Raw genomic sequence first — 12,499 nt, forward strand, 5'->3', positions numbered from 1 at the left:
TATAATATTATATATATATATATATATAATTTTATGATTTATGATTATTATAAGACTAATCCTTTTTAGACATACATATATTTACAACTTGCTAATGATTTATTTTATTTAAAACTATTTTTATAGTTATCATGCATGCGCGTTTGATTATTAAAAGATGGTAACAGTAGAAAAAAAATTGTAATTTAGCGCACGGCAATATTTATGATTTTATAGCATTATAAGTATTCATACTTATTTATAAAGCATTCGTATAATAAAAAAGCCATGATTTTAATAATGCATTAATTCAAATATGGTCCATTATTCTACTAATGTAGATTAACTTTAATCTCCGTTTAATTTATTCTTTACCTTAATCTTCTAATTCTTTATACCTAGAAAAAGACAAAAATTAAGTTAAATCGAGATTAAAGTTAATCTACATTAGTCGAAATGGACATATTTATGTTAACAATCAAATTTATATGCCAATTTTAGTCGATAATACCGATACTGTTCAATTACCTGTGGCCTCCTCGGCCTTTTTGATGATCAAATTTCCCCAGAATTAATGGTTTTTAATAATAGTATCTCGAATCGTCGGTGCAACGAAAACAGAAAGACTTAAGTAGTTAACAAATTAAGTGGTCAATTACAATCCGAAAAAATTGTTCTAAGTGAAAGGCTGTCATTTTAAAATTAAATTCAAAACTCTCGATTATGATCGATTAATTTGTACTACTGAAGTCATGAAGATCAAATGGTGGACACGAGTGACTAGTGAGGGCTCCGCATAGCGGGGAACTCGATTCGAGGAAACGTAATTTCCGTTTGCCTTATTTCCCATAGCATCCGGTAAGGCACAGCGTCACGTGGCGTTACGCAGCGTTGGACCGGTGTGATGTTTCTCCTGTTTCTCTCGTGGGAAAAATTGCGGGAAAAACACAAGATGGTAAGGAACTTTTTTTTCTTTGTATTTATCGATACATCACTCAACTTCGTGATTTCTTCTTCCGCCAATTCCATTTTTCCGTTCTCGATTATTTACTCGTAAAGATTCGCAATTTGCCGATCGCATACCCGGCCACGTGCTTCAAATTTCATTTTATTAATTTAATATACGAATCGTGAATTTTTCTGTATATTTCGCCTTTGTTTATGTAAGTGATGAAAATTATTGGTCCGTGTTACTGATTCTTCAGTGATTAATTTTATAACCATCTCTGACGAACTTTTCGTACAGTGTAACTTGTAGAGATTAGACGATTGTGTGCTTATTAAAATGTATTTTCTGTTTCTCAGATGATTAAATCTGCGCAAGCATTTCTTAAGGAAGTTGGTACCTGAATCGGGAATGGAATTAAAACTTACTGTTCTTTAGAATGGCCCGTGTGATTTCAAGTCCTAAAGGAGGATAACCACAAAAATCTGAGAATTCTTAGGTAATTGCGAACTAAATATAATCTGCGATAATCTGAATTATATAATCTTGTATATCTTTTACATAATTTCTATATACTTTGATATTTTTTAATTGTGTGATGATATATCAATGGTCCGTGTTTCTGAGCAACAGTGATTATGATAACCATTACTGATTTGTTAAAAAATTTTTATCTTGATCATCAGCTGTGAAACATATAGTTTACTGAAAATGAAATGATATGATTGTAGGAAGGACAGATAGCGACTAGAACGAAGAAACTGAATCCATTGGCTGATTACTCGATGCATGTGCATCTACATACATATATGTTGTAATCTTGATTGAAGCATCGAGAAACACCAGCATGAAAAGAAGGAAGTTGGTACGACCTGAATCGGGAAGGGGAATAAGACTTACTGTTCTTTATGGACAGTGTGATCTTGGTCTCATTGTCAAAGTCCAAAGAAGGATAACCACAAAAATTACGAATTCTTAGGTAATTTAATGCAAACTATAATCTGCAATAATCATATATGTAATTTTGTACAACTTTTACATAATTCCTATATGCTTTGATATTTTTTAATTGTGATGATATCAATGGTCCGTGTTTCTGAGCAACAGTGATTATGAGAACCATTACTGATTTGTTAAAAAAATTTTTGTCTTATGACCATCTGTGAAACATAGTTTACTGAAAATGAAATAATATGATTATAGGCAGGACGGATAGCAAGTAGAACGAAGAAACTGAATCCATTGATTAATTGCTAATCTACATACATATGTTGTAATCTGGATTGAAGCATCAAGAAACGCCAGCACGAAAAGAATCTTTTTTTTCTGAAATAATACGTAAGTAATACTGCGATTCCATTAATCTTAATCTTATTATTTCGTTCAATTTAGGTACTAAATTCTGAATCCAATATACATATAAGGATTTCCTTATTAAATATTAATTTACTTAAAAAGTTTGCTACGCATATATATTTCTAATAAAAGTTGATATTTTTCAACCTTTTGAAACCTTAATATTTCTTAATATATTAATTTACTGAAAAAGTTTGTTGCGCATATATTTTTAATAAAAGTTGATATTTTTTCAACCCTTTGAAATCTTAATATTTCTTAATCGTGATGATATTAATGGTCCGTGTTTCTGAACGACAGTGATTATCACAACCATTACTGAGTTGTAAATTTTAATTTTATAGCATTCTCTAATTGTATTATTTTTTATAACGAAGAATTGTATTACAGGATGGCTCAGAGAGAATGATCAGCAAAATGGCAGATCCTTTGGAAAAATTGGTTGTCCCACGAGAAAAGAATTTCGTTAAACAAAATATTCTTTTCGCAAAGCGTTCCTATCCGGCCGAGCCGAACAGCGATCCGTTGATACTCGTTACGGTGACACGTATGATTTAAAGAAAAGCAGATTAGTTCCGTTTCCGATTTATGTGCACAAGAAAAATTATGGAAAAGTACCGAGATTTATTGCGATTGGTGCGAAAGACGATGCGAAGATAGAAACGAAGTTGGTCGAATGGCTTAATGGAATTAAGATATCAAGAATATCGACATGCCGATACATCGACAAAGAGAAGCGGAGGATGCTGCTAGATGGTATGAAGCAAAAGTGGGAAGAGGCGATGAAGCGATTTCGAGGATTGCCGTTCCTCGCGGACACGCTGCCAAAGGCGCAGAAGGCGAGGATGGAGCGCGAGTTGCAGCAGTTTGAGAAAGACATAGCGATTATCGAGCAACATCCGCATATATACGTTTATGAAGATACAACGTCCAAATCCCAATACTAACAAATTATAACACCAACTATATCGGAACTCTATATGCTTATAGTGATATTTTGGCATTCAAGCTCGGTGCATGAGCTACCGACATGGAAGCTGAAGCCGTGCAAATTTAGACCGATGTCTTTCGTGAGCTGCATCAAACGCACGCATTTCCTCGTCCGGAGCCGAATTTTAATCCCAACGATACCGGCGAGTCCTTCGGGTCGCAGCGTATGCGTATGACGATCCTGGATGTATGTCGCGCGGAGGCATTTGCTACACCTGTTTCCACATCATGGATGTTTTTCAAGACTTATCCTGCAACATGCAGATATATCGTCTAGGACATCGCTTGCAGTAAAAAGGAATTTAGATCGATATCGTTCGGAAAATCTCCGTAATTGCTTTTCATGAAAGTTGCCCTCATATTGAGCAAGAAACTCGACTGCGTATAGTGTAACTGGGGAATTTGCTAAACGTTCAGAAGCTGAGACGACACTGCAGCAAATATTATTACATGTATTAAAGAATATCTGCATAAAAAGCATATGTTTTGTGAACAGAGCATTTGATCTCGTTTAGACATAAAATCTTCGAAGAGGCATGAAATGATTACAAAGGTAAACTTTCAATAAAAATACAAGCATGGCTAACGAAGATGAGAAAGTCGAGGTATGCCGTTTGTGTGCAAAAGAGTCTCGAAACTGTTTTTCAATATTTCAAGACGAAGATAATAATTCTCGAAAAAATAAATATATGTTTACCAATCGATATTTCTCCGGATGATAAATTGCCTTCCAATGTATGGTTGCCATGCAGATGTTGCTCATATCGATTATAAACTGCGTTGTACTGCAGTTGAGGTAGATGAGCGTCTGCGAATGCAATTACAAAGGCAGAGCGTTGATGTCTATACAAGTAAAGAAACAAATAATTTTTCAGAGAACTTTCTAAATAATAAACGAAAGATTATAGACAAGGAGAACGTTCTGCATTATCAAAATGATACACAAGAGATCAGAGATAAAATGAATAGTCATAATGATTGGAACACAAATCGAGAGAATATTGATGAAATTAGTTACGAAAACGAAGCTGTTATTTCAACTGAAGATAACGAAAACGGCGGTGTCAGTTAACTTAATGACTGAAATTCATATTGTTGAAAATGGATCTGAAGATGCGATGGAAGCCTCGATAGAACAAACTGATAACAGCTCCGACTTCGTTAACAATGAAACTGCAAACGACTATCAAAGATTTTCTGAACACCAGACACTCGAACAAAATGAACAGTCGTTTTATTGTCATACTTGCAAAATTAAATTTGAAAAGGAGCGGTATTTTAAAACCCATATGAATATACATGAGGAAATTACTGTTAAACAGTTGTATACAACGTGCTGCTCTGCAAAATGTTCGTCTATGTATCATCTGTTTCTTCATAAACGTAAAAAACACGATATGTTTAAGAATATAAAACGATTAAAATACGCGTGTACGAAGTGTAACAGATTCTTTGCACATAATTCGACTTGGGAGAATCATAGTAAGAATAAGTGCCCCAATATGACCGATAAGTGTTGCAAATATTGCAAAGCAAAGTTCACGACCAAATTGATACTCCACTTGAAGAAGAAACATCAAAATATTTTCTTAGAGCACAAGTGCAATCGCTGCTATGCGATTTTCAAAGAAAAATTGGATCTAGTAGAACATATACGAGAGATCCACGATTTAGAGTCGCCCAATGAACTCAATACAAAAGAAAAATATGTCTGCAAATTATGTGGCAAGAAGTTCAACTCTTCTAGGTTGTGGAAAAATCATGAAAGAATACACACGGTTGCTCTAAGATAACATCGCCAAATCTAACAGTCGTAGTGCACAAATATCTGCGATGATCCACGTGTAGCTGTGCTCAAATGCGAAGACATTTTTGTCGCTTTCTAAATGTAAAACGAAGAAATTGGAACTGTTAATCAATATATTCGAGCCACACATCTCGGCCCGTGTAACAAAAAGTATCATCAATTTATTATCCACTTTTTATAATTCTTATATACTTCGATTAATTATGTACAAGCTTATATGTGTGTCCTGCATTTGCTTTGAAGAAATATTAAAAATACAATTACAAGTATAATTAAATTAAATAAATTAATAACTATAATTATTATAACTGTAAAAGTATGGTCTTATTATTTTGGTCCCAACATAAAATATGTGAAATTGTTTGAGAATTTCATTTAAAATGTGAATGTAATATAATGATTTCTTTATGCGTTTATTTTTATTTGCGTTTTGTATAATATATTTCGTATACCTTAAAATAATTTTTTTATTTAAAAATAATCTTGAATTTTTATATTTTATGTATAAGCTTATATGTGTGCCAAGCATTTGCTTTGAAGAAATATTAATAAAATATAATTACGTGTATTATTAAATTAAATTAATAACTAATAACTATTATTATTAAAGCTGTAAAAGTATGTCTTATTATTTTGGTCCCAACATAAAATATGTGAAATTGTTTGAGAATTTCATTTAAAATATGAATGTAATATAATGATTTCTTTATGAATTTATCTTTATTTGCGTTTTGTTTAATATATTTCGTATACCTTAAAATAATTTTATTAAAAATAATCTTGAATTGTTATACTTTATGTATAATTAGTTTATACATGTACCAAGCATTTGCTTTAAAGAAATATTAATAAAATATAATTACATGTATTATTAAATTAAATTAATAACTAATAACTATTATTATTAAAGCCGTAAAAGTATGGTTTTATTATTTTGGTTCCAATAACATTAAATATGTGAAATTATTTGAAAATTTCATACAAAATATGAATGTAATACATGATTTCCTTTATGCATTTTTTATTTGCTTTTTGAATAACATATTTCGTATATTTAGAATAATTTTTTTATTTGAAAATAATCTTGAACAAAAAAGATATTTCACATTATGAAACGTATATAAAAAGAGAAGGTACACGGCGACCGTATCTTGGCCTCTCTTTCTACTCCACTCTCTCTCTCCATCTCTCTTTTGACTGAGGGAAGGATAGCGGGCACGCAGAACGTCCATTACGTCCAATCAGATCACGTAGTTATCTACCCCCTTTAGCGCGCTTGGTCGGGTCGATTCTTGTTGCGCTGTGTGCTCGACGGATCGCGCGGAGCTCCGGAGGCGTGTTGCCTGTCGCCCGTGTTTCCGAGCCTCGTCGGCGAACAGTTGAGGGAAAAGATGGTACCTCTCGGCCCGTCGCCGGGACACCAAACGTCCGCGAATAACTCCTCCAGCGCGGCCGCCAGCGGGACGAAGAGCGCGATAGTGGTAATGTGCACGCTACACACGCATATGCGGAGTTTAGCGGGGAGTACAGGTTAAACGCTCTCTCGTCAACACACGCCGGCTCGGTCGATCGCGATACACAAACGCAATAGGCAGGGATAAACGTGGATCGTTCCCTCCCGGGAAAGAACACTCGTCGCGAATACCTGGGGAGATTTCAAGATGGCTGGATTCCTTTATATTCACGTTAGGAGTGAAATGTGTATCGAACGAGAAACCCCTGTTTTCACGCACGCCGAGCCATGTGTGTTTCGTACGCGTTATACAGAGGCTCCTCTTATAAAAAAACAAAAAACCCGAGATGTGTGAAGTAAAACTATACTCCTTGTACAGTCGTGGACAGATCAGCTGCGACACGTTTTTTTTTTATAGGTTTCTAATATACGTTTAATATACGTACACAGTGCGACAAATAATTTCCCGGAATGGTGCTTATAAAAATGAAACGAATTGAGTTTTTTCAGCTTTCTCTTTTTCTTTATTCAAAATATTCTCCTTGCAACGATTCAACAATGATTTAAATGACTGCTCCAGTTCATTTTGTGGCTTTGCCTCCAAAGCACGCGTCGAAGTCTGTTGAATTGTTTCCACATCTTCAAAATCCTTTCAACTTTATTTTCATTTTGGGGAAAAGTCACATGGCGCTCAATCAGGCGAATACGGTGAATGATTCGCAAACCTGATTTTTAGTCAAAAGTTGACTGAGCTATTTTGAAGATGTGGAAACAATTCAACAGCTTTAGATGCGTGCTTTGGAGGCAATACTACAAAATAAACTGGAGCTGTCATTTGAATCATTGTTGAATTGTTGCAACAAAGTGTATTGAATCAAGAGAATATTTTGAATAAAGAAAAAGAAAAAACTCAATTTGTTTCATTTTTATAGCATCATTCCGGGAAATTATTTGTCGCAATGTGTATATATTTTTATATAGGTAACTGATATTTTGCAAATGCGAACCATGATGTTACTGTCTTTAGTCTACGAGATAGTATAATCCACCAATCGTGGTTCGCATTTGTAAAATATTAGTTTGTTTTGAAACCTATAAAAGTATTGCAACTGATATGTCCACGACTGTACATCTAATTTGGGTAAATTATTTAATTTTATCAGATTTTTTATCTTCACGCCATTTATCCGTATAATCCTAATCGAATAGCTCGATCGAATAGCTTCGCGTTTTCCACGTTTTTGTTTGCATATATTCGAGCAGTAGATCCAGCAAACAAATTTTGACTGTACTTTCCAAGCAGCGTTACTTAGGTAGTGAAATGAATGCAAGAGATTTTACCTGCATTTTTGTTCTTTTTATTTTACAGTTTGACTGTATTTTCTGAACAGCCATTACTTTGTGGCACATGAATGCAAGAGATATATCCGCAACTCTATGCTCCTTTTTCCTTTACAGAGATCGAATTACACGTTAAAGTATACCTTGGCGGGTCACACCAAGGCAGTATCGTCCGTCAAATTCAGCCCCAATGGAGAATGGTTGGCCAGTTCGGGTAATTATTGAATTCTTAGAGATCTTGTGAGAGATTTGAGATATATTGATGACAAATTAATGAGATTTTTGATATACGTTTCTGATTTTTCAGCTGCTGATAAGCTTATTAAAATATGGGGCTCCTACGATGGAAAGTTCGAGAAGACTATAGCAGGCCATAAGCTCGGTATATCTGACGTAGCATGGTCTAGTGATAGCAGATTGCTGGTATCAGCTTCTGACGATAAGACCTTGAAGATATGGGAATTAAGTTCCGTGAGTAATCCATTGTCCATTGGATATTCTTTGTGATTGGCAAAATGTTAGTAAATTTTCACGCTGACGTTCGATGCTTGTTTTTAGTGTCAAAACAGATCACACAATCAAAATTGATGTTTGATATTTATCAAGTGTTAAAAATGAGCGTCGAGCATCAGGATGAAATGGTATCTTAACTTTGGAGTCTCGACAGTTTGGAGTAACTCCAAACTTGTTTATATCAAAAATAGATTATCGAAAGCTGTTTAATTGTCGACATTAAATATCTATGTAATACCCCAATTTTGGAATTAAAAGTTTGATAACTTAACTTTGGAGTCTCGCCAATTTGGAGTACTCCAGTTATGTCAAAAATAGATGATCGAATATTCTTTAATTGTCGACATTAAATATCTTTGTAATACCCCAAGTTTGGAATTAAAAGTTTTCAATTATATTTTTATAGGCAAATTTTTTTTTAATATTACATATATCTCGATGTTTTAATTATTGTATTAATTATTGGAACAGAACAATTCTGTGTTTGAACTCTTTATTTATGGCATTCAAAAGCGTTAGCAACAGCATGCATACGCTGTGCGCGTGCAGAGAGAACTGTCTCGAAAGGCTTGTGAAAGAGATCTCTTCAGTGTAAAACCTTAAGAAAATTAACATTTATTTAAATAAAGATTCTGTTTTTAAGTCAAGTTGCATGTGTGAATCGTTTTCTAAAATACATGATTATTAAGAATATGACCGAGAACTGACGATGCGTTCAGATCTTACAACATTAATTATATCTCGGATATTTTATTTTTCAGGGTAAATGTTTAAAAACTTTAAAGGGTCACAGTAATTATGTTTTCTGTTGTAACTTCAACCCGCAATCCAACCTCATAGTGTCTGGTTCTGTAAGTAACATAAATTATTACGTTTATTTCTTCTTACTTAATCCTAGGTATACACACTCCTTTTTTGCCTACGTAAAGCACACACTGAGGTCCTGGGGACCCTTTTCATATTTGTTATCATAACTTCAGCAACAATGGACACATTTAAATTAATTTTTTTTTTCAATCGATCGAGAATCAATCAAGAAGTCGATTCGTAATTTATAAAAGTCAGTAGAATTTAGGAGCTTTGAGTTATATGGATTAAAAAAGTCCAGAAACGCGAAAAAAATCTCAATTTCGCAAGTTGCGTTGAGGTCCCGGGAACTCCTGTGTGTATACCTAAGATTAAAAATGATTCTTTTAAATCAAATGTTCTAGAACTTTACTAAAATATCAATTCCTGTAAGAATAAAATTTGTACAGTTTTTCCATAAGTCTAAAAGATCTTCGCTTTTTTTTTTTTTAGTTCGACGAAAGTGTACGCATTTGGGATGTGAGAAGTGGGAAATGCCTTAAAACCTTGCCGGCACATTCGGATCCTGTGAGCGCAGTGCACTTCAATCGGGATGGCTCTTTAATCGTCTCGAGTAGTTACGACGGATTATGGCAAGTATTGCAACAAATCAAATTTGCCAGGCGAGGCAGTCTATGAGAAGAACGATTCTTTCCCCTGTAGATTTATTTACTGCATTCAAATGTAACATTGTGCGTTTTTCAGCAAGGTCACAGTGTAACGCAGCGAATTATTTCATCCTTGTTGTTTGCCAATGTTAAACAAGGATGAAATGATTCACCGTGTCACATTTTGTCCTTGCTGAAAAACGCATATTGACGTTATATACCACGTGCGATTTGCAGTCGAATTTGGGACACCGCGTCAGGGCAGTGCCTGAAGACTTTGATAGACGACGACAATCCTCCAGTGTCGTTCGTCAAATTTTCGCCGAACGGCAAGTACATTTTGGCGGCAACGCTGGACAACACGTTGAAGCTGTGGGATTACAGTAAAGGGAAATGCCTGAAAACGTATAGCGGCCACAAAAACGAGAAATATTGCATCTTCGCGAACTTCTCCGTAACGGGTGGAAAGGTGTGTATATACATAGCGAGATGAGTCTTAACTACGTCACGACTGAGAATATATAGAGCAACAAGCTCTAAGAATTATTTTAACGTTATTTTTTTTACCCACAGTGGATCGTATCCGGGTCTGAGGATCACATGGTGTACATTTGGAATCTACAGACGAAAGAGATCGTACAAAAACTGCAGGGACACACAGGTAAGCAACATGTTCATTTAAGAAAAACATGATTGTCCATTAAACGGAAATGGATTGAAAGTTTAAATCATAGATTAAAATGATTTGAATTGGCCTTCGTGGAAATGAATGCATTTCTATAAAGGAATCCATTTCAATCCATGGTTTAGAAAATTTTAATCGATTTCAATTAAAAAAAAATATTTTAATCCATTTCCGTTTACTGGATGGACATTGTAAGAATGAATTAAACGAATCTATACACGAATCTAAATACACGTAGATATTTAGTATTTTGAAAATTACACTTTCCATCAGTGCGATTTGGATTAAAAAATCTAATATATATCTAAACGTCTTCTTTGAGATTGTATTTTTTTCACAATTCGGATTTTTAACCGAATTCTTTCATCCTTGTTTTAACATTGGCACATCGACTACTCACTAACCGTATGCACATACCGTTTTCAGACGTGGTACTTTGTACAACGTGTCACCCGACGGACAACATTATAGCTTCGGCCGCCCTCGAGAACGACAAAACCATTAAACTGTGGAAGAGCGATACATAAGGACAGTCTGTAAATTTATCGCTGTTACTATCTCTACTGTACAAATCGCTGTTTTTTTTTTGTTAAAGAAAAAATGATTACATTGTAAAGCATAGACCCTAGACTTCTAGATATAAAGTAAAGTGCTATTTTATATCAAAATAATATTTTATTATTGAAAGTGTTATATAAGCTTCTAGTTTAGGGTAAATTAATTTCGATACACTACTAGCGTCTGCATTTACTGTTACGAATAGATTAGAAATAATTAACTTTGACTGAGCAGTATTAATAATTCAAATCTCATCGTGATTGTACAAAATTATGTTTTAAAAAGTAGTAAACAAACGCTATTATCGCTCACGTATTATCGTACATGACATTGTTCGGATTTAATTCCTTCTATTCTGCGGAAGTCGCGAACTTTCGGAAGATCATGTATACATTAAGTATACATTCATGAATTAAACTGGATGACACAATCAAAGGAATAGGGAATAGAGAATACGAATTTTAATCTACTGTGGAACACGTGGTTTCTGATAGGTTGAAATTCTTATCTTCTTCCTTGTTCTTTTGATTATACGTCCAGCTTTATCCTATTTTTTTATTACATTATTATTTAAAACACAAAATGAAATAAAACTTCAATAAATACGGTTTGTGAAATATTTACAGAATAGCAAGATGGTACCTTAGATACTGCAGAGTTATAACGCGTTACCATTTTTGTTTTTTCAGTTTTTTTTTTTCCAGTAACGATCGTTATGCTGGATACACACAGGACGCGACAATGCTTGCCGCGCGGCGAAAATTGGCGTTGTGGCCAATCAATTTACTGATTTTCTTTTATAGAAAAGCGAAAAATGATTGGCTACAACGCCAACTGCATCCAGCATTACTTTTTTTTTTCTATTTGTAACGTTTACGTTGTCATATTTTTACAGTAACGGGAATTACTTGTTACAAAAAATAATGGTAACGGAAACGCGTTACTTTTTTAAGGTAACATTTCTAACTCTGCTTGACGTATTTTACTTTTCTCATGTTTCAAGAGAAAATTTTCTATGCCAGATTAGTAATCGCGATTTCCTAAGGGTTAAATTTCAATAATTTGCGAAGCAATGGAATTTCTACAATTCAAAATTCAATTTCTCTCCTCTCTAAATATTATAATTTTTCTTTTTTAAGTGATATACTTAATTAGTATATATATACACATAGTTGTTAACGATTTATTTTACATTTCAACATTTATAAAATCCAATAAACTTTGTCTTAAAAAATATAAAAAAATATTTTTTAGTATTGTATGAACAAGTTTGCAAAATTAGAAATATATATATAGACTTTTATTGTATAAGAAACATATAAAAATGTCTGATATTTTAACACTATCGTAACAGTTTTCAATGTAATTCTAACTTTTCAAACATATCCTACAGTCGTGGAAAAATAATAATTTGCAA

General features: G+C 33.8%; 2 protein-coding genes and 1 pseudogene across 2 annotated transcripts; all 3 read left to right on the plus strand.

Annotated features, from left to right (window-relative positions):
- Positions 1–845: 845 nt before the first annotated feature.
- On the plus strand, positions 846–4,971 carry LOC105450450 (annotated as a pseudogene).
- Positions 4,348–5,064, plus strand: LOC105450485 (zinc finger protein 260-like). The gene has a single exon (XM_011690337.1). It carries the CDS (start codon positions 4,348–4,350, stop codon positions 5,062–5,064), a length of 717 nt encoding a protein of 238 aa, XP_011688639.1.
- Positions 5,065–6,132: 1,068 nt separating this feature from the next.
- LOC105450451 (protein will die slowly) lies at positions 6,133–11,405 on the plus strand. Its single transcript, XM_011690295.1, has 8 exons — positions 6,133–6,559; positions 7,990–8,086; positions 8,180–8,343; positions 9,147–9,236; positions 9,685–9,824; positions 10,077–10,308; positions 10,413–10,500; positions 10,951–11,405. The coding sequence occupies exons 1-8, from the start codon at positions 6,470–6,472 to the stop codon at positions 11,049–11,051; spliced, it is 1,002 nt and encodes a 333-aa protein (XP_011688597.1). The 5' UTR covers positions 6,133–6,469; the 3' UTR covers positions 11,052–11,405.
- The last annotated feature ends 1,094 nt before the right edge of the window (positions 11,406–12,499 follow it).

This window comes from Wasmannia auropunctata, unplaced genomic scaffold, assembly GCF_000956235.1.
Source record: "Wasmannia auropunctata unplaced genomic scaffold, wasmannia.A_1.0 LD336061.1, whole genome shotgun sequence".
NCBI lineage: Eukaryota > Metazoa > Arthropoda > Insecta > Hymenoptera > Formicidae > Wasmannia > Wasmannia auropunctata.

Bases quoted from the DNA above. Each gene is read 5' to 3' on its own strand.
- LOC105450451 (XM_011690295.1), top strand. From the start codon at position 6,470: ATGGTACCTCTCGGCCCGTCGCCGGGACACCAAACGTCCGCGAATAAC. The intron at 9,237-9,684 runs GTAAGTAACATA...TTTTTTTTTTAG, and splicing joins ACCTCATAGTGTCTGGTTCT to TTCGACGAAAGTGTACGCAT. The intron at 10,309-10,412 runs GTGTGTATATAC...TTTTACCCACAG, and splicing joins TCTCCGTAACGGGTGGAAAG to TGGATCGTATCCGGGTCTGA.
- LOC105450485 (XM_011690337.1), top strand. From the start codon at position 4,348: ATGACTGAAATTCATATTGTTGAAAATGGATCTGAAGATGCGATGGAA.